The 22,134-nt window shown below is 41.3% G+C and overlaps 2 protein-coding genes across 2 annotated transcripts; both read right to left on the reverse strand.

Moving 5' to 3' along the window:
- Positions 1 to 2,097: 2,097 nt before the first annotated feature.
- On the reverse strand, positions 2,098 to 5,094 carry LOC125314167 (RHOMBOID-like protein 10, chloroplastic). The gene is made up of 10 exons (XM_048275661.1): positions 4,876 to 5,094; positions 3,955 to 4,172; positions 3,739 to 3,793; positions 3,566 to 3,646; positions 3,392 to 3,488; positions 3,248 to 3,315; positions 2,980 to 3,078; positions 2,604 to 2,645; positions 2,214 to 2,342; positions 2,098 to 2,121 (listed from the first exon to the last, which is right to left on the reverse strand). The coding sequence occupies exons 2-10, from the start codon at positions 3,984 to 3,986 to the stop codon at positions 2,098 to 2,100; spliced, it is 627 nt and encodes a 208-aa protein (XP_048131618.1). The 5' UTR covers positions 3,987 to 4,172; positions 4,876 to 5,094.
- Positions 5,095 to 17,979: 12,885 nt separating this feature from the next.
- Positions 17,980 to 20,666, reverse strand: LOC115743050 (RHOMBOID-like protein 10, chloroplastic). Its single transcript, XM_030677635.2, has 9 exons — positions 20,411 to 20,666; positions 19,633 to 19,883; positions 19,407 to 19,461; positions 19,230 to 19,310; positions 19,053 to 19,149; positions 18,909 to 18,976; positions 18,676 to 18,774; positions 18,376 to 18,417; positions 17,980 to 18,117 (listed from the first exon to the last, which is right to left on the reverse strand). The coding sequence occupies exons 1-9, from the start codon at positions 20,615 to 20,617 to the stop codon at positions 17,980 to 17,982; spliced, it is 1,038 nt and encodes a 345-aa protein (XP_030533495.2). The 5' UTR covers positions 20,618 to 20,666.
- Between the last annotated feature and the right edge of the window lie 1,468 nt (positions 20,667 to 22,134).

The raw sequence follows: 22,134 nt of genomic DNA on the forward strand, positions 1-22,134 counted from the left end.
GTTGCTTGGACATCTCCTTCGTGGCCACTGGAACCTGCTCGCCATGCCGTCGTCGGGGTCTGCTCGCGTGCCGCTACTGGTCCGAATCCTCTCACCACTGTTCTGCACGCCGTCAAGTCCGGTCTTCCGTCCTCGACTGCCACCCTCGACAGGCCTTTCCTCGAAGCCGGACCCCCGTCGAAACAAAAACCTGACGACATCTCGAACCGTCGCAGCCTCCCTCGTCCAGCACAGACGCACGCTCCGTACCGATCAGTTGACCTCCTTTGGTCTCGCGCCTCCCTTCTCTGTCTACTCCCTCAAGACCTCGCTCAAGGGTAGCACCGTCTTTGGCCATCACTGAGTGACGCTGTGGACCACCATGTGCGGGGGTCGAAGGAGATGTCATCCGGACACCGTCGGACAACTGCGGTGGGCGGCTGACTGGGCGGGGCCGAGAGGGTCCTCGAGTGTGGGAGGCCTGAGGGCAGAGACGCACGCTGCCCACTCTATATCTTCCTCTTGGGGAACTCGCTCTGGTCTCTATGGACTGCCCTGTTGAGGACCCGAAAACTCTGGTGGACTCTCTCTCTCTAAATATCCCTCTGTTGCCTCCTCCTGCAAGTTTTACTTATGTGGCCAAGAACGGATATGCACTTTGTGAGGTCCAGGTCCATGGGTGATGAGCGGCCATGATGAAGGAAGTGATGTGGGTGATGGTGAGCGGAGTAAAGTATGTGGGCGTGAATTGAGAGTGAGAGGAAGAGAGTGCACCTGAGGGAGTGGGTGCAAGAAAAACAAAGGAAAGAATTTGGGCCGTGGGAGGAAAAGGAAAGGGAAATGGGCCAACTGGGTTTGTGACTGTGAGCCTGTCTGCGGCTCGGGATTCGCTCGCTTGTTCAGGTCACCCGATCTGAATATATATATATATATATATATATATATATATATATATATATATATATATATATATATATATATATTTCGTTTTCTTTTCTATTTTACAATCAAACAAGAAATGCATAAATTAACAAATTGATTTGTTCTATTTTATGAAGAAAATAAAATACGGGACCACCAAAATTAGGTGTCAACAGTGGACATCGGCCGTCCTACGTGAAACACTTTAGTCCTAGATCTTTTCATATTGATACTAATTCAGTCTATCCGGCTAATTTTGGTTAAAAATCACCGACGTGGATATCGGCCATTCCACGTGGCACACTTTAGCCATAAACCTTTCAATTGGACTAATTTAGCGTTGAAAAAAATATTTCATATTGGTTTCAATTCGGTCTACCTAATCAATTTTTGTTAAAAATTGCTAACGTGGATACCAGATATCCTATGTTGCATGACTGATGCTGACATAGAATTTGTTTTAATGTTTTAATGGTTTTTTTTTCCTTTCCCTTTTCTATTTGAAGGTCGCTGGCCATCGGCCAAAGGGAAGGGTCAACCTCGTCAGGCCACGCCTAGGCAAGGGCGAGCATTGGTGAGGCCAACCCTCACCTAGGCTAGGGTGACCTTGCCAGCATCACTTGGGCAAGAGTTGGCTTCGCCGGGCGTAGCCTATGGCCGACCGCTAGTGAAAATGGAATGAAAAAAAGAACGGAATAAAAATTATAAAAAAAATGTTTCAAAATATTTAACCACATCAGCATCGATCGTGCCACGTAGGGAAAATGGCATTCATGTGAGGGATTTTCGGCTTAAACTAGACCGATAGACTAAATTTGATATCAAATCGAAAATTTTTAGGACTAAAATGGTCAAATCGAAAGGTTAAGACCGAATTGACACCAACGCAATAGATTTTGGACTTTTTAGTACTTTTCTCGATGATCAAGTTATTGATCCTACCAATTTAATTAAACTTGAAATTAATGGAGTTTTACATACACCATGAAGGGATGTAATGAAATGGATCATCAACTTTGATTGATGAAAGAGGATGAGAGATGATTATGTGGTTCTCCTTAATCTCCATTGTGAGATTAATAAGCTGTTCTGAGCAGCGAGAAAATAAATAACAAAATTGTGGGATCCACTTCTTCAAGAAGTTGTAGTCTGTAATAAGCTGTGGTTTAAAAACCGTTATGCTAATAAAGTCCTAATTTAGATGGCGTGAACACTCTCGTTCTAAGTAAATCAAAGTAAACGCTCAGACAGATACCCAAAATTTGCAGAAATGGAGTTGCTTCTTTATCATTGGCATCTACACTTTAACTTACGGCCGCCCCCGGGTCCTCCGTCCCTTTGATGTCGTCGATGGCTTTCCGACCATCGCCAGACCTGTACTCGAGCTTCCCAGTAGGATCGAGGAGCCACGATGCGGCTGCCCCACCGAGAAATCCTCCTACCTGCATATGAAAAATCTTAAGAAACGGCACATTACTCGAGATGACGACCACGATATCCGACAAAGATAGATATCCATAAAACAAAATAGGACCGACAACTTTCATCTTTCCCCGGTGAAGCCGCGCACAGATCATCCCAAAGGTTTTCGTTTTGTCAACAGAAGACCACAAAGTAATGTTCCAGATACAGTCTAGTGAACTTCCAGTAGAAATGAAAGCACATTGTAAACACAGAGACAGAAAAATTGACGCTATACTCACATGTGCCCAGTAATCAATACGTTTAATCATGAGCCCAAGGATCTGCAGAAAGGACATTCGGCATATTAACTTCTCTTGCAGATACAAGCATGCTCACTTAGACAAAAGCTGAGTTCCTGGATGCACTTCTGATTCTGGCTGCATTTGGGTCAGCATTCCCAAAGAGTTTTGGGGAAATGCAAAGTAGTTTAACCTCTGGCTGAGTTTGAAAAGGCTTGCCAAACACCCCAACATTTCGCCAAGGGGCTTGAGAGACCCAAAGCCCCTTGGGACTGCTTGCTAGCCATACACTAAGGTGCCGCGGAAGGCAGGATGGAAGAATAAAACACATTTTAAAAAAGCTTGAATGAGCTATAGTTGCTTGAAAGGAGCATACCATGTTATATAGAAGTATTTGTCCTATGTAGTCTAGACCTTTGTCAGCATCTCCGGTCAGGCCTCTATGCCTCAAGAAGTGAACAGCCAGGTAACCAACCTAAATAAAGCACCAGATGCATAGCAATGACCTTTGTTAACTGGAAAATGCTGGTCTTCAACTGGATTTCTGCTACATGTTTGTTAGCCTTGAAAGCATTATGTTCTATAGATCAGGCTCGATGTTCTGAGGTTCGAATTGTGCTCGATGACATTTCAAGAGGACTCACCAGTCCGAAAAATGCTCCAGAAGCACCTACGGAAGAAGCTTTGTTAAACCTATAACTCATTGCTGAACCTGTAGAATGCCGAGTTTTATTAAGGATCAGTAAACATGCAACTGTATGATTGCATCAGTATGTCCGAGCTGTTACTTGCAATTCCAGAGGTGACGTAAACCAATAGAAATCGTTCCGGGCCAGCGACTGCTTCCACCTTGGGACCAATGGCATTTAGACCCAAGCAATTAAGCTGCAAAGACAAACTTAAGTAACAAATCTGTTGACAAATGATTCATAAAAAGTTGAGCATTATAATCGCAAACAGACCAGGAGGTGCGTGACGTTCTCATGTAAGAAATTCGATGTGGCCAGCCTCCACCATTGTCCCTTGTCGATGAGATGGTTGACCTGCAAAGTGAATCCACGCCATGAACTCCGGTGATGCAAGTTGCATTCCACAAGAAAAGACATAGGCCTTCCATTCTCTTCAACTGTCTAACCTGAGCACCCCAAGCGAGCAGTTTCCCCCAAGTTGCGACTTGTCCACAATATACTCTGAGAAAGAGAGGAACAAAACAAGAAACTGGAAATTCGGACAAGAAGAAAGACAAAATTGCTGCAGTGGGCAGGAAAAAAATCCCAAAAAATAAAAGAAAGAAAAGAAAAACAGCAGCAGATGATTCAACAAAATGACATTTCTATATATTGCTACCCACAAGATATTGATGGTAAGAAACACGTCTGTCATCAGTCTAGCATAGGAGGGCTTTCTTCAGGATTTTTCCGGAGACGGCGTGCCATCAGTTCCACCTTCTCTTCCATCAGAAAAATGGAGAACAGGTGAACATGTGGATGAAAAGGCGTCTCTTGATAACCGAAGAAACTCGATTCCGGTGCAGGAGAGGACTCTTTCCCACCAAATATCCTTCAATCTCTGCAAAACGATCAAGAGACGAGCGATTCTCTGTTTAGCAGCAGGGTTACATAGCAGAACAAAGTGTGGGCAACTAGGAATGTTTAAGGTTACTCGTATCGCAAGCAAGCTCTCTATCATTGGCTTACTCTACGGGTAAGCATTAAGTAGGGAGCTTCATCATATTTGTATCAAGTTGGAATGAAAGACAAAATATGCCTCCAGCATATTTTTGAAAAGGGCTTGGTAGACCCATTGCCAGACTAGTAACAAATAGAGGTTGAAGCTGCCCTAGGAAAAGGCGGTCCATGAACTTAATCAATCAAAGTTACTACCCGGCGCCAAGTACTACCTTTACGCAAGGCTTTGCTACTTCAGGTCTTTTAACTGAAATGCATCAATCCGAAACAGTAGTACTCTTCAATCCCAATGGTTATTGATGCATGCATTGGTGGACCTCGAGACTGAAACTTGCTTTGAGGCCTATATCAATGGAGTGCAGTTCCCACGAAAACAAAAAAAAAACCAATCTTGTTCTCAAATGATGAACCAATCTTGCAACTGCACGTTGTTCGACCTTTTGATCTTGTGTACTGAATCCCAAAAGGCCAATCCAAGGAGAGAATGCGAAAACTCTCGAGTGAACAACTTTGCTTTTCTTGCTTGTTCATTGAAAAGCTTGAAAGGGAATTAAACTAACAATACGAGAGTGAGAAGGTCAAACCTGGGAGGAGAAACCGGTAAGACAGCGGCCGAGGTGTAGAGAAGCCGCGTCAGTGATCAGATGGATGGCCGTGGGGCCAGAAGAGCAACCAGCGATCAACTTTCCTAGTCGCCGGAACGGGCAGTGCTGGTGGTAATAAGGAGACGTGGGGTTTGCAGATGATGCCAGCACCTTTCTCGGAGCGAAATCAGTAGTTTGTCCTGCTGGTTCGACAATGTACTCCATTGCTGCAGAAGTCAGTGCTGGTGGTAAAATTCCCTCTGAACTATGTTACGAGCACGGCACACAATCGGACGAAGCAGCAAGAAGAACTCTTAAACGTGGGAGAGAATGGGTATGGTTGAGATATTGTAGGGACGTTTACGTTGGAGTTGCTATTGTGGCGGCAGACCCCATTGACTTCCTCTTCCTGCTTTTCCGCTCAGGAACGTACGTTCAACGATGGAACATATGTTACTAAAGATCATCTGAATTTACTGCCGGAGGCTGCGGATTACCTCGAAAAAATCGTAAACGCCTTCATTTCCCTACTCTTTCAATCTTGGATTTGCTAAGCTTGAAATCCTATTTTGTATCTCTCCAGTATTATTCAGCTTAATGAACGGAAATTTTCTTTCAACAAAAAAAAAAAAGAAAATCTCATATTGGTGAGTCATGTCACCCATGAACCCTTTCAATCTTAATATTGGCGGGTCATGCATGTCGCTCTCGGACACCTATTGAACAAAGTATAAAAGTAACAAGAAGAAGAAGAAGAAGAAGAAGAAGTAACCCCGAAAAACCTAAGTCTGAAAATTACCGACCACCACCCATCTCTCCCTCATTTTCACTCTCTACTTAATGATATTTGTTTTGAAGGATGTTGGTATATGTCTAAAACAGGTGGATTTCAAAAGAACCTAAAATTGAAAGAAATGTCGATATGCAAGTTTCGAACAAGTTAGAAACATTGAATGATTTAACTTCTTTTGTGAGATTAGTGTTATTGTGACTATGTTTATACTTAACGAATATTAAGGAAAAAAAGTCGTGACTTAGTCTATCCTTCAAATTATAGTTATGTATATTAAATTGAGTACATAAATTGTGTACTTATTCACATCTTGAAGTAAGTTAATAATTTAAAAATATAAATGTTATTCATCTAATGGGATATATTTCTCTATTATTAATTTAATTTTCAATTAACTGAATAAATATATCAATATATATTCCCATTTCTTTTCCAATTTTAAAATTAATAAGAGATAAAAGTCGAAAGGATATATGTTCCTGAAGGATGAAAATTACAATTTCAATATATTTTGTCTCTTTTTAATTTTTTATTTCGAGAGAAAAAATTTACACAGATTCACATTAAATTATAGCTGTTAGATGCCTTATCCGTCTCATTTTTTTGAAAATCAACCTCAATAAAAGAAAAGTTTGGAGATAACAAATTAATAAATCACTGCTTATTGGACGAATGTGAGCCACATGGCAAAATTATGCCATTTGCCTTGTTACACGGTGATCACACTCTTCTAAGATGATCAAACAACAACTATGCATACATACAAAGCAATACCTAGAACTCATACTTTAGTCCCAACATGTAACATTCATATCAAATCAAATATGAGTTGTTTCATCTCAAGAAAGCTTTAAGCAAGTTAGAAATGCTCATTTAATCCCCATCACAGTTCAAATATCAATGGTCAAGTCCATTGATCAATCTTTATTATGAGCCACGTTAGTGGTCCATTCCATTGAATAACTATTACTTAATATACTACCATGGTCATGACACAACGCCGGCCGATAAGGCGACCAAAATTCGCCTCTTGAAAAGTTCTCCACTTATAATGCCAGCAGTTCGGCCCCGAAGGATATATCCTAAAATCGGTGTGCATATCCAAAAGTCCCCGACCAAGTTTATATTCATATTAAATATAAAACAATCATTCTTTAATACTAGAAATCCACAATACATTTCATAAACTGAAACTAGTAACATTTTTGCAACACATTTCATCTGCTAGAAGCCTAGAAGCACCTTTCTTAAAGCATTTCTTGTATCATCCATAAATCTTTTCCTTAATTAATCCGCAGAGTAATACATATATATTTCCTCACAACCTTGCATAATAGGTCTTCTAAAACATTTGTAAATAACCAAAAAATAGTAAATGCTCAATCCTACTTTGCATGCAATAACAATGTCATTTGGTAACACATACCATGCATAATCCATCACTTTGAAATATGAGTTTTAAAACTTCAAAAAAGAGATAGTACTACTCACATGAGAATGTCGACAACTAACAACACGCAGCTAAACGAGTCGGCGATCTTGTAATCCTAACAATCAAACGAAAATTGAGATCAAAACCAAGTAAAATACTACAACAACTATGAGTCGCCTAAACTACGCTTAAATGCTAAAAAAACAAGTCTTATGCGTAAGCAAATTGAACACCTAAAGCAATAATTCAAGCCGTTTGCTATGCTTAACTCACACGCAAAACCCTTAAATTCTCATTCCGACCAAACCATTGCTTCAAAATGAGTTTTGTCAAAACCCTGAGCTCTACAACGTCATAATATACCATTTTCATGAAATCCCAAAGCTCAACAACTCAAAAATCAGACTTCTCGGCTCAAATTTCACTAAATTTTGAATTCAAGTCATAACTCCAAATATTACCTCAATTGGAAGAATGAAGGGTGCGAGTACTGACTTGGTATTACGAATCGGAGTTGAATTGGCTTGGTGAGATATCCGTTGTGAGTGTTAGAATGTAGTGTGTTGTATAGTTTTCCCTTGCATTTCTTCTTTCTCTTTAGTCCCACATAGGAAGATTGCTAGGCTCATTTACTCCTCTAAGCCTATATAAAGGCTTCTCATGTACATTGTTCAACACACCATTATTAGAGAACAAATACCATTCTCTTTTAATCTTTCTTTCTTATCATGGTATCAGAGCCATTTCATTGTCTTGAAGAGTATGCTCTGCGGTTGCCATTAATTGGATCTTCCGCATCGGAAAATAAGACAATAAGCTCATTATTTTTTAAAGTATGCTCTGCGGTTGCCATAAATTGGATCTTCCGCATCAGAAATTAAGATAATGAGTTTAGGGCTTTTGGGCCATCATCCTTGCTCGTTCTAATCCGAGCTTCTTCTTTCTCGATCATTTCGATCATTTTTTTTTTTTCTCTTCAACCTCAATCCATATTTCTAGCTTTGCCGGTGATTTCTTTTTCTGTCGTCATGGGTGATTCTAGTGACCGTATTGACGTCAAACTCGATGGTTCAAACTATTCTCTTTGGAAACCATCGGCAATGGCAGCACTTGTTTACCGCGACCTGTTTGAGCATGTTGAGGGACTTTGTCCTTGTCCCGATGCTCTTCAAAGCAACTCATCTGATGAAGTTGCGAAACGTGCCGCTGAAATTCGAGCATGGAAAGTTGCTGATCGGAAGGCATGGGCGATCATTTTTGGTTCCATTGATCCTGCTCTTCGCCCACAATTTTCTAATATTGTTGAGGCGAAAAGGTTATGGGATTAGCTTGCCGAGATGTTCACCCGCACGGGGGACATTCGAGTCTATCAATTGGAGCAAGAACTTTACAATGCTACGCAAGGGTCTCGCTCTATTCGAGATTTCTACAATTACATGCACTCACTTTGGAGTCAACTGGATATTCTTGCTCCTATTCTCTGCCCATCATGCCCGAATTGTACTCGGTGTCCATCTACTCGGCTTCGGACTCAAGATAGGCATCGTCTACATTCCTTTCTTATGAAGCTCGGCTCTTCCTATGAAGGTGTTCGCAGCCAACTTCTTCACCGCTCTCCAAGACCATCCCTCCTTGACGCTGTCAAAGAATTACGATCCGAGGAAACTCGTCTTGGTCTTCTTTCCTCCTCGGCGGTTTCTGATTCAACCGCTATTTTGGCTGCTCCACCACGTGTTCCGCCTACGGTTTTGGCTGCTCCACCACGTCCTTCACCTACTCGTGGTCCTCGCCGCCTTTCATGTACATATTGTCATCGTCTTGGTCATGACGAGGCACATTGTTGGAAGAAGAGAAATGCTTCACGCCCGTCTGCATCACCACGAGTTACTACCGCATCTCCAATCTCTCAACCTATTACTCTGGTTTCTCCCTCTACGGATGACCGTATTGCTGCTCTTGAGGCCCGGCTTGCACGATTGAGTCCTTCTACGCCCTGGTCTTTTCCCGATTCTGGTACTTCTACAACTTTCTCATCTGCTGGGAGCACTGCTGCAGCTACTCCACCTTCGGGTGATATTTCTACTACTTGGGTACTTGACTCGGGAGCTGCTAGACATATGTCTAGTTCCACTGTTTTTCTCACTAAGCTCTCTGAGCTCAAGCAACCAGCACATTTCTTTTCTGCTAATGGTTCTCCTCTACTAGCTACCCGACAGGGTACTCTTACCATCTCTAAAGATTTCAATGTCCCTAATGTGTTACATGTTCCCTCTTTGGCTCTCAATTTATTATCCGTTGGACAACTCACCGATGTTGGATGTACCGTAAGCTTTACAAATAGCTCCTGCTTTGTGCGGGATCGTTTGAGTGGCAAGATGATTGGCGAGGGCAGTAGACGGGATGGACTTTATATTATGCAACATCTCCATCTTCCAACTTCTTCTCCTCCTCATCCTGTGTTGGCTACCCTCGATCTTGCTCGGTGGCATCAACGTCTTGGACATATTCCGGCTTCTCGTCTCACTGTTCTTCACCAACAAGGTGCTTTGGGTCCTATTTCTTCTAGTAGTCTTCCTCCATGTTCTATCTGCCCTTTGGCCAAGCAATCTGCTAAGCCTTTTCCCGTTAGTAACTCTAGAACTAGTGCGATTTTCGATCTTGTTCATTCCGATGTTTGGGGTCCTGCCCCGCTCTCTTCCAAGAGTGGTTTCAAATATTATGTATCTTTTATTGATGATTATTCTCGTTATACATGGATCTATCTTATGCGTCAACGTAGTGATTTCTTTTCCATCTATCGGTCTTTTACTTCCATGGTTTCCACACAATTTAATACAAAAATCAAAGTTTTTCGTTCGGATTCGGGGGGAGAATATCTCTCTGGTGTCTTTCGTTCCCTCTTAGCTAGTGATGGTACACTTCCTCGGTTATCTTGTCCTGGGGTTCCAGCTCAAAATGGAGTTCTTGAACGCAAGCACCGTCATATTCTAGAGACCACTCGAGCTCTCTTACTTGGCACATCCGTTCCTACCGAGTTTTGGGCTGAGGCTCTTCTCACGGCTGTTCATCTAATTAATCGCCTACCCTCATCTGTTCTCCATCAAGACACTCCGTTTCAGCGTCTCTACTCTCGACCTCCTAGCTATAATCATCTTCGAGTTTTTGGATGTACTTGTTTTGTCATTCTTCCACTCACCGAACGTACAAAGCTTACCGCCCGCTCTATCCCATGTGCATTCTTGGGTTACAGCACTGAGCACAAAGGTTATCGTTGTTATGACCCAAATGCGCGACGTGTACGTATTTCTCGTGATGTTACGTTTCATGAACACATCCCTTTCTTTCCGACAAATACTACACCTCATGTTTCGTCTCCTGTTCCATTTATGGATTTTCCCGTTGATCCTCTACTCGACCCTTCTAGTCCCTCTTCTACATCGGATCTAGATATATTGCCACCTTCTCCATCTTCACCTTGTGCTGCACCTCCCGCTGAATCTGGCCTCGACGATTCTGCACAACTAGAGCCACGCCGTAATCCTCCTCGAGATCGGCGTCCACCTGCCCGGTATGTTGCTGCTACTTCTTATTCTACTGAGTTTGGTTCCTTTTTAGCTGCTTGTTCATGCTTGTACAAGAACCTAATAGTTATCGCGAGGCGTTCAAGCATGTAGAATGGCGCCGAGGCTATGTCTCGAGGAACTCTCGGCTTTGGAGAGTACTGGTACTTGGGAGCTTGTGCCTCTTCCTCCCGGTCGCTCCCTCGTATCTTGCCGATGGATATATAAGATTAAGACTCGTTCTGATGGCGGTATTGAGCGTTACAAAGCTCGTCCGGTTGCTCGAGGTTTTTCGCAAGAGTATGGTATCGATTATGAGGAGACCTTTGCTCCCGTAGCAAAGATGACATCTGTCCGTGCTTTATTAGCCGTTGCTTCAATTCGCAGTTGGCCTCTCTTTCAGCTTGATGTGAAGAATGCCTTTCTTCACGGTGATCTTCAGGAAGATATCTTTATGCAACCTCCGCCAGGTCTTGCTCATACCTGCGGACGGGTTTGCCGCTTGCGACGGGCTCTTTATGGTCTCAAACAGGCCCCTCGTGCTTGGTTTGAGAAGTTCGGTGATGCTATTCAGTCTGCTGGTTTCACTCAAAGTGAGGCTGATCATGCTATGTTTGTTCATACCTCTTCTTCAGGCTGCACTATTCTTCTTCTTTATGTTGATGATATGGTCATCACCGGAGATGATCGTGACCATATTGAGCATACCAAGCGGCACCTTCAGCAACATTTTGCCATGAAGGATCTAGGACCACTACGCTATTTTCTTGGGCTTGAGATTGCTCGTAGTTCACGTGGTATTCTCATTTCTCAGCAGAAATATACCACCGATGTTCTGTCCGGGGCTGCTTTATCGGATTCACGTACTGCTGCCACTCCTATTGAGCTAAATCAGAAGTTTTGCCCGGATGATGGAGAACCTCTTTTCGATGTCACCCGCTATCGAACCTTGGTTGGCGGTCTTGTTTATCTTACTATATCCCGACCCGACATCGCATATGCTGTTCATGTTGTCGGTCGGTTTGTTCTTGCTCCTCGAACAACTCATTATGCGGCTGTTCTAAGGATTTTGCGCTATCTTCGAGGCACTTTATCGCGTTCCTTATTTCTACCATCTTCTTCTGCTCTTAAGTTGCGTGCCTATTTCGATGCTGATTGGGCTTCCAATGTCACCGATCGCAAATCTATCACTGGTTATTGCATTTTTCTTGGCGATTCACTTATTTCTTGGCGTTCCAAGAAACAACATATTGTCTCACGCTCCTCTACTGAGTCCGAGTATCGTGCTATGGCCGACACTACTGTTGAGATTGTTTGGCTTCGCCGCTTACTTGCTGATATGGGTGTTTCACTTCCGGATCCTACTCCTCTACATTGTGACAACAAGAGTGCCATTCATATCGGTGCAAATCCAGTCTTTCATGAGCGTACCAAACATATCGAGATCGATTGTCATCCGACTCGTCATCATCTTCAAGCTCGCACTATTTCACTTCCTTTTGTTGGAACCGAGAATCAACTTGCCGATTGTTTTACGAAGGCTCTTACATCACAACGATTTAAATTTCTTCTTTCCAAACTCTCGCTATTTGATCCACCTTGAGTTTGAGGGGGGGTGTTAGAATGTAGTGTGTTGTATAGTTTTCCCTTGCATTTCTTCTTTCTCTTTAGTCCCACATAGGAAGATTGCTAGGCTCATTTACTCCTCTAAGCCTATATAAAGGCTTCTCATGTACATTGTTCAACACACCATTATTAGAGAACAAATACCATTCTCTTTTAATCTTTCTTTCTTATCGGTGAGAACCATTATTTTCCCTCTCTCTTCTTTATTCTTCTCCCCCTTTTGTCTTTTTCTTTGCGTCGCGAGCATATGATCTTTTAATAAGACGAGTGTCGGCTATTGATTATTACTGAGTCAATGTCTTTTATTTCTATTTTGTTAAGGTAGGTCCCACTACCTGTTGGCCAAGTCAAAAAGCAACTCTTACATTTTATCCTCTTTAAAAGAATTTTCGTCATCGATATTTGAATAAATGATAACTTACCTCAACTTTTGAACAAATGAAGATATTTGCGTATCGCCTCCTCCTTGAGCTCCCAAGTAGTCTTTCTTTCCATTTGGTTCTACCATTGTCTTCACAAAGGACTTGTCTCTCGTTGTAACACTTGATCCTTCCTATTGACGATGAGAATATGGTACTTCTTATACGTTAGGTTCTTCCTTAACCTCGATGGTGTAAAATGTAACACGCTTAGGAGTTGGCACATACTTCCTCAATAAAGAGACGTGGAACACATTATGTAGGCCGAATAGTGCTAGTGGCAAGACTAGTTTGTAGGCAACTTCACCAATCTTCTCTAAGATCAAGAATGGTCCCACGTATCTGGACTTGTCATGTGTGCCAAATCTCTTATCACCTTCCACAGGAGAAACTTTCGGGAATACCGATCTCCCTCGTTGAATTCTCCCCCACGCCTTTTGAGCTCCTCGTAGCTTTTCTAACGACTTTGTATTGTTTTGAGATGTTTTCTAACCAGTTTGACTTTCTCTTTCGATCGTTGAATGTATTTTGAGCGTGTTAGTCTATTTTCACCAACATCATCTCAACAAACATGACTTCGCATTTACTGACCATACAAAGCTTCAAAAGGTGTCATCTTTAACCTGGAGTGATAGCTATTGCCATAAGAAAATTCTGCCAAATGTAGATTTTGTCCCATGAACTACTAAATGCAATAGTTTAGGATCTCAGCATATCCTCTAATGTCTACATCATTCTCTATAACTATCCATCTGTCTATGGGTAAAAAGCTAGACTGAAGTTGAGTTTAGTACCCAACGCACCTTGTAAGCTCCTCCAAAAATAAAACACAAATATGGAATCCTCATTCAGAAACAATGCTCACTGAAACTTCATGAAGCTTCACTTTTTGTTCTATCAACAATTACCCATATAGCATTCTTACCATTTGGCGCTCTCAGTAGACCAACTATGAAGTCCATGGTGATATGCTCTCGCTTCCATTTAGGTATCTCTAAAAGCCCTAGTTCTCCACCTGGTTCTTAGTGTTCAATTTTCACTTGCTGGCAAACTAGACATTAGTCGACAAATTTTACAGCTTCCTTATTCATGTTGACCCACTAGAAGTTTTTTCTCAAATCCCTCTACATTTCTGTACTTCCCGAATGAATCGAGAATCCGGTGCTGTGAGCTTCTCGCAATACCTCTTTTTTCAAGTTTGAATCATCGGGAACACATAGCTAACCACGAAACCTCAAGAATCCATCTACGTGTATACTGAAATTTGGTTGACATAATGAAAATGTTTAGGAATGAATTGATAAATGTCAAAATGCTTAGGACTAGATTAGCCAAATTGAAATGTTTAGGACTATTTACAATGTTTATGTAGTAACTTCTAGCAATATGTATGTATGTATGTATGTATGTATGTATGTATGTATGTATGTATGTATGTATGTATGTATGTATGTATGTATGTATGTATGTATGTATTATGTATTATAAAGTAGCAACTATCCGTTCACAATATACAATAGAATATAATGTTTCCTTGGAAGGTAAGATGGTCAAGTTATTGATCCTGCTAACTTAATTCCATTTGAAATTAATAAAGTTAGAGATGTACCATGAAGAGATGTGTGAAAATGGATGATCACCTTTGATTGATGAAAGAGAATTGATTAAAGAAAACACCATTTTGAAATTTCATAACGAGATCATGAATTTTTAGTTAATGTCTCATATCGATATACGGGATTTCATACAGTTGACAACCCCGTTGCGGGATTATACTTCCCATTTCCTTTTTCTCCTCAAAAGAACCACCTTAAATAAAGAAAGAAATTTCCTTTTTCGAGAAGTACTTTGAGCTTTTACGCAAGGTTTCATACAGTTAATGTCTTATGTTGTTTCACCATGCGATTTAGCTCTTTGGATAGGTCCAAGAAAGCAAGTCGATGCTAATTTCCACTTTATGGAATAGTCACCATCAAAATAAAATGAGCAATTTTATATGGCACTTGAAAGTTAAATTCCTGTAGTGCCAATATAAAATTTGGAAAAGTGGGTTAGGAGAGAGAAGAGGGAGGGGGGTGCGGGGGGGGGGCGCTTAATATAGGCCCCAATCAAATTTCGAGGGCTTTGAAACAACTCAAGGCCCAATTTTTCACCCGATAATACCACAGCCGTCTTGATCCATAGGTTCCAGCTTCCCTATTTACAAATCAGTCCAGCCCATTTCCGGTGACTCACAGGACGTGATCGGTGTCCGTGAAAAGTGGAACAAGCGCATTGAAAATCCTAAAACTTATCACAAAAGTACAATTTAGTCTAAAAAATTTCAAAAGTGCAATTAAGTCATATAACTTATCTCGAAAACGTAATTGAGTCCTAAAACTTTCAAAAAATGAAATCAAACCCTAAAACTTGTCAAATTGGCCCAATCAATTCCTTTCATTGATTGCACATTTTTGAAATTTTTAGGAAGACTCGATTGTACTTTCGTGACAAATTTTAGGACTTGATTACATTTTTTGAAAGTTTTAGGAGTCGATTGCACGTTAGTGATAAGTTTTAGGACTTTATTACACTTTAAAAGATTTAGGGCTCAATTGCACTTTTGTGACGAGTTTTAAGCTTAAGTATACTACATTGCCAAAACTTGTGTACAACATTGATTTTAGTGTCAAAACTTTCAAAACGACCACTTAAGTATCAAAATTTTTGAAAAACGATCACTTCGGTGGCAAAACTTTCAAAACAATCATTTAAGTGCCAATTTTTTTTAAAAAACGCTTATTTCGGTGTCAATTTTGGAAAGACACATCAGCTCAAATATTAATTAAAAAAAATAGGTCACCTTGGATTTCTAGCAAGACTAGTCATCTCAAATCGGAGTTGGCATCGAAGTGAGCGTTTTTCAAAAAATTTGATACTTAAGTAGTTATTTTGAAAGATTTGGCACTAAAGTGAGCGCTATACATAAATTTTGACATTTGTAGTATACTTTAGCCATAAGTTTTAGGATTTTTAGTACAGTTATCCGCGTAAAAAGCCGTCCTAGCTTTTTTCCGTTAAAAGATCCTTTTATGCTTAAAGTCAGCAAACTGAATTGATACATGGACACCCAAATAAGTGATGTTTGTCCTAGGAGTCGGGAGGAAAATTTTCGTCGAAATAGTCGACCCCTTGGCCAGAGAGAGTCTCACGAAAGCTTTCCTCTTTGCCTTCGGCCGCATTCGAAAACAACGTGTCAACCTTATTACGATAACCGCTCATTCGCTATCAGCGAATTCCATTATCAATAAGTGTATTCGTAGCTTCTTATATCGATTTCTCTTGACAAGTTACTAATTTCTATTGCAATTGTGTCGATTTAGTCCGAACTTGCTTTTTTTGCCGATTCAATTCTAAACCTTTTGCAATTGTGTTAGTTTAGTCCATCAAATGAATTTTGGTATACCGGAGCTAACATGGACGCCGGTCGGCGACATAATATTTTAATAATATTTCATTTTTTTTAATATTTTAATATTATTTTTTTTTTGTTTTTCTTTTACTTTCCCTTCCCAGCCCACCGAGATATGCACTCTCTCTCTTTTTTCTCTCCCTCCTCTTCCTCTTCTTCGTGAGCTTCCATGGCGTCCTCCTCTTACCCTTCCGTCTTCCTCCTCTAGCCGATTGCTAAGGTTTGGCAACTGGCCTTGCCAGGGGCCTACGAGTCTGAGCGTCGATGGCTAGGCAAGGCTCGCCTCGCCAGCCCAGATCTAGCGAGGTCGAGCCTCGCTCAGCCATGACGAGGCTCGACCTTGCTGTCGCCGGATGAGGCTCGGAAAGAGGAGCACTGCAGTTGAAGAAGTAGCTAAGATTGACATCGGCGGAGTTGTAATCGAGCTAGACAGAGTCGATCGTGAGGCTATGGCAGGCCCTTGGGCAACTCTGGTCGGCAAAGTCAATGCCAACGAGAGTCAGGGTTCCGTCGAGGTAGTTGACTTCAGTAATGATCTAGGTGTCCTCGGAAGAGAGAGGGTCGGGTAATTGGAGCAGCTGAGGCCAAGGCCTAGGCAGCAGCAGTGCATGGAGGCGTCGCTGACGACGCATGGAAGCTCACGAAGAAGAAGAACAGGAGAGAGAGTGTAGACCTAGGTGGGCTGGGAATGGGAAGTAAAAATAAAATAAAATACAAATAAAAATAAAAATTCAAAAAAAATTAAAAATATTAAAATATTACGTTATCGGCCGATCGGCGTCCACGTCAGCACTGACCTGCCAAAATTTCCTAGATAGACTGAATTTGCTCAATTAAAAAAGATTTAGGACCGAATCGGCAAAAAAAAAAAAAAGAGTAAGTTTAGGACTGTATCGGCACAATTGCAATAAGTTTAGGACTTTTTTGGTAATTTTCCATTTCCTGAGTGTAGATCTACCGGTCATTAACGGATTGTTATGATAGAGCACACACGGTCCCTTTTGCGACAAATTTTAGGTTTCTCATCTTGGGATGGGCTTATTATTTAGATACTTTCGGTAGTTATCCACTCCTTTCCTGGCAACCCAATGTTTACTACTTAGACGCTTCCATCGTGATTTTGGCGGGATGGAAGGAAAGCTCTCGAGCTTCTCGCCCTCTCTAGGTTCACTTTTAAGACCGTGTCTTTTCTTGCTTTAGATTGAGCGCCCGTTGAGATTGTTTGATGGATGACCTCAATCGCAGCTTCTCATTGCATAACCACCGTCTATAACTATGAAATTGAGAAGTTCCTTAAATTGTCAAAAGATTTTGCCATTTGGGTACCATATAAAATAAAAGGGGTAAGTGCAGTCAAAGTCTTAAAACTTATCTACAAAGTACAATTGAGTCCTAAAACTTGTCATAAAGTGCAATTGAATCCTAAAACTTCTAAAAAGTGCAATCAAACCCTCGAATTTGTCAAATTGATGAAATCAATTCCTTACGTTGATTGTACTTTTTGAAAGTTTCACGACTCGATTGCACTTCGGTGACAAGTTTTATGACTCAAGTGTATTTTTTTTTTTTAAGTTTTAGGACTCAATTGTACTTTAGTGAAGAGTTTTAGGACTTTCGCCGCACTTGTCCCAAAATAAAAAGATTGCGGCCAGAGAGTTATTAGAAAATTTCAGAGAAGGATGCTGGTAGAATCTTTGCACCAGTGGGAAATACAAAAATAGCCCCACCCAGACATTGTCATGGCAATGCCCATACATGCTAAGTAACTTTGCAGCAGGGAGGTGGAGTAATGGAGTTGCATCTTGATCACCGGCATTTACGCTTCACGTACCGCTGCCCCGGCTCTTCTCTCTCCCTTTGATGTCGGTGGCGATCTTCCAACCATCGCTAGACCGATACTCCAGCTTCCCAAAGGGATCAAGGAGCCACGATGTGGCTGCCCCGCCGAGAAATCCTCCTACCTGCATAGGAAAAATTTCGAGAAACGACACATCACTCGAAATGACGGGCACGACATCCGACAAAGACGGATTACCATCCCAGAAGACTGAAAAACTTCCATCTTTCCCCGGTGCAGCCTCGCACAGTTCATCGTGAAGATTTTCGTTTTGTCAAGACAACGACCACAAAGCAATGTTCAAGATACGGTCAAGTGAACTTCCAGTAGAAATGAAAGCACATTGTGCAAACAGAGACAGAGAAGTTGATGCTATACTCACCTGTCCCCAGATATCAATACGTTTAGCCGAGAGCCCAACGACCTGCAGCGAGGACATTCAGCATATTAACTTCTCTTGCAGATACAAGCATGCTAACTTAGACATAGAGTTTGTAAATTTCCCAAAGCTGGGTTCCTAGATATACTTCCGATTCTATGAGCTCGATCAAGAGCAGTAACTTGGAAGAAGCAAAAGCACGCTTGCTAGCCATACAGTAAGGTGCCGCGGAAAGCATGGCGGAAAAATAAAACACATTTTGAAAAAGCTTGAATGAGCTATTGTTGCTTGAAAGAAACATACCATGTTAAAGATAATCATTGTTGCTATGAAGCTCAGAACTTTGTCGGCATCTCCGGTCGGGCCTCCATGCCTCAAGAAGTAAACAGCCAGGTAACCAACCTAAATAAAGCACCAGGTGCGTAACAATGACTGGAAGAAAGACGAGAGGAAGAAAAGGTAAAAAAGAGAGGCTCGATGTTCTGTCCATGGAGGCAGGTTCGCACTGCGCTGGATGACATTTCAAGAGGACTCACCAGTCCGCAAACTGGTCCAGAAGCACCTACGGAAAACGCTTTGCTCAACCTATAACTCATCGCTTGACCTGTAGAATGCCAAGTTTTATCAAGGACCGGTAAACATGCGACTGTATGATTGCATCAATATGTCCGAGCGGTTACTTGCGATTGCAGATGTGGCGTAAACCGTTAGAAAATTTTCCGGGCCAGCAACTGCTTCCACCTTGTGACCAATGGCATCTAGACTCAAGGAACTAAGCTGCAAAGGACAAGCTTAAGTAAAAAATCTGTTGACAAATGATACATAAAAAAGCTGAGCATTTATAATCGCAAACAGACCAGGAGGTGCGCGATGTTCACGTGTAAGAAATTTGATGTGGCCAGCCTCCACCATTTTCCCTTGTTGATGAGATGGTTAACCTGCAAAGTAAATCCACACCATGAACTCATGTGATGCAAGTTGCATTTCACAAGAAACTGGAAACATAGGCCCTCCATTCTCTTCAACTGTCTAACCTTAGCTCCCCAAGAGAGCAGTTGCCACCGCATTGCGACTTGTCCAAAATATACTCTTGAGAAAGAGAGACGCAAAATAAGAAACTGGAAATTCAGACAAGAAGAAAGACAAAATTGCTGCAGTGGTGTGTAAATAAGTAATGCAGGAAAAAATCCAAAAAAGGAAAAAAAAAAGAACAGCAGCAGATGATTCAACCAAATGACATTTCTATATATTGCTACCCACAAGGTATTGATGTCAAGAACCACGTCTGTCATACGTCTAGCATAGGAGGGCCCTCTTCGAGATGCTTCAGGAGACGGTCTGCCATCAGTTCTACCTTCTCTTCCATCAGAAAAATGGAAAGAAGATGACCATGTGGATGAAAAGGCGTCTCTTGATAACCGAAGAAACACGATTCCGTTGCAGGAGAGGACTCTTTCGCACCAAATGTCCTTCAATCTCTGTTTAGCAGCAGGGACAGATAGCAGAACAAAGTGCCGGCAATTTGGAATGTACGTAGAGATGTCAATTGAAGAGAATAACTACGGTAACTTGTATCGCAAGCTCTCTATCATTCGTTTACTCATATTTGTATCAAGTCGGAATCAAAGACAAAATATGCCTCCAGCTAATTTTTGAAGTGGGCATGGTAGACCCATTGCCAGACTAGTAACAAATAGAGGTTGTAGGAAAAGGCGGTCCCTGAACTTAATTGAAGTTACTACCTATCGGCGGACCTCGAGACTGAAACTTGCTTGCAGGCCTATGTCAATGAAGTGCAACTCCCACAGAAAAAAAGAAAAAGAAAAGGCAATCTTGTTCTCAAACGATGAACCAATCTTGCAACTGCGCGCTGTTCGACCTTTTGATCCTGTGTACTCAATCCCCGAAAGGCGAATCCAAGTAGAAAATGCTAAAAACTCTCGTTTGCTTTTCTGGCTCTTTCATTGAAAAGCTTGAAAGGGAATTAAACTAACAATACGAGAGAATGAGGAAGTCAAATCTGGAAGGAGGGACTGATAAGAAAGTGGCCGAGGCATAGAGAAGCAGCGTCCGCGATCGGATGGACGGCCGTGGGACCAGAAGAGCCACCGGCGATCAACTTTCTGAGCCGCCGGAACGGGCAGTGCTGGTGGTAACAAGGAGGCGTGGGGTTTGCAGATGATCCCGGCATCTTACTTGGAGCGTAATCAGTAGCTCGTCCTGCTCGTTCGGCAATGGACTCCATAGCTGCAGAAATCAGTGCTGGTGGTAAAATTCCCTCTGAACTGCGTCACGAGCACAGCACGCATTGGGACGAAGCAGCAAGAAGAGCTCTTCAACGTGGGACAGAATCTGCTCTTGTTTGATCAGTTGTTCCGGTTGCGGTTGAGATATCGTAGGGATGTTTACGTTGGAGTTGTTAGTGGCAGATCCCATTGACTTCCCCTTCTTGCTTTTTCTGTTCAGGAATTTGCGTTCAACAATGGAACATCGGTCGGTAAAGATCGTCTGAGTTTATATTGGCGGGTCATGTCACCCGCTCGGGAACCTGTTTCAATCTTATATTGCTAGGTCATGACGCCCACGCGGGAACCTTACTTGAACAAAGTATAAAATTCCAAAAAAAAAAAAAAGAAAAACGAAAGAACCAAAAAAAAAAAAAATATCTTTAAGATTCCGTTTGTTTCGTAGAAAATGAATAATTTGGAAAGCATTTTCCTAAAATTAGAAATGAATGAACAAAATGTTTTTCCTTCGTCTACGTAAATGGTTAGATACAAATTGTTATCAGCAATGATTGATTATTTCAAGCGATACATGCGATTATTTTTAGGAAAATATTTTTCAAATCATTCATTCTTCGTGAAACAAACAGAGCCTAAGTCTAAAAATTACCCACATCCCCTCTCTCTCCCTCCCTCGGTTTTACTCTCTAATGAATGATATTTGTTTTAAAAGACGTTGGATACATGTATAACAAGTGAGATTTCAAAAGAACCTTGTTTTAAAAGACGTTGGATACATGTAAAACAAGTGAGATTTCAAAAGAACCTAAAATTGAATGAAATGCCGATATGCATGTTTCGAACAAGTTAAAAACGTTGGATGTTTACCTTGTTTTAAGAGATTGGTGTTATTGTAACATTAAGGTTCTCTTCTCAATCGATTAATGTTATCGTGTGGTGAATAGCAAGCCAAAAACTCGTATCCTAGTCTGTCCTTCAAATTATAGTTATGTACGTTAAATTAAGTAGATAAATTGCGTACTTATTCACATCTCGAAGTAAGTTAATACTTCAAAATATAAATCTTATTCACCTAATGAAATATGTTTCTCTAATTTTAACTTAAATTTTCCAATTAAATGGATAAATAAATCAGTACATAGATATTTTCATTTTTTTTCCAATTTTGAAAACGATAGGAGATAAAATTAGAAAGGATATATGTTCCAGAAGGATAATAATTAAAATTCTCAATATATGTTGTCTCTTTTGAATTGTTTAGTTCGAGAGAGAAAAAAAATTTAAGGAGATAGATATTGAAGTATATGTCTGAGGTATTTTCTTCTCACAGGTCTCGTTTCATGAAAATTAAACCCGATAAAAGAAAAGTTTGGAAATAACGAGTTAATAAATCAATGCTTATTGGACGGATGTGAGCCACGTGGCAAAAGCACACCATTTGCTTTGTCACACGGCGTTCACAACATCAGACACTCTCCCAAAACCGTATCTTCTTCTGGGGCTGAAAATCTTGTTC

This window comes from Rhodamnia argentea, chromosome 3 (assembly GCF_020921035.1).
Source record: "Rhodamnia argentea isolate NSW1041297 chromosome 3, ASM2092103v1, whole genome shotgun sequence".
Taxonomy (NCBI): domain Eukaryota; kingdom Viridiplantae; phylum Streptophyta; class Magnoliopsida; order Myrtales; family Myrtaceae; genus Rhodamnia; species Rhodamnia argentea.

Bases quoted from the DNA above. Each gene is read 5' to 3' on its own strand.
- LOC125314167 (XM_048275661.1), bottom strand. From the start codon at position 3,986: ATGACAGACGTGTTTCTTACCATCAATATCTT. The intron at 3,794-3,954 runs GTGGGTAGCAAT...TCTCTTTCTCAG, and splicing joins TTTCTTACCATCAATATCTT to AGTATATTGTGGACAAGTCG. The intron at 3,647-3,738 runs GTTAGACAGTTG...TTCACTTTGCAG, and splicing joins TGCTCGCTTGGGGTGCTCAG to GTCAACCATCTCATCGACAA.
- LOC115743050 (XM_030677635.2), bottom strand. From the start codon at position 20,617: ATGGAGTCCATTGCCGAACGAGCAGGACGAGCTACTGATTACGCTCCA. The intron at 18,418-18,675 runs GTATGTTTCTTT...TCCTCGCTGCAG, and splicing joins CAATGATTATCTTTAACATG to GTCGTTGGGCTCTCGGCTAA. The intron at 18,118-18,375 runs GTGAGTATAGCA...TTTCCTATGCAG, and splicing joins GTATTGATATCTGGGGACAG to GTAGGAGGATTTCTCGGCGG.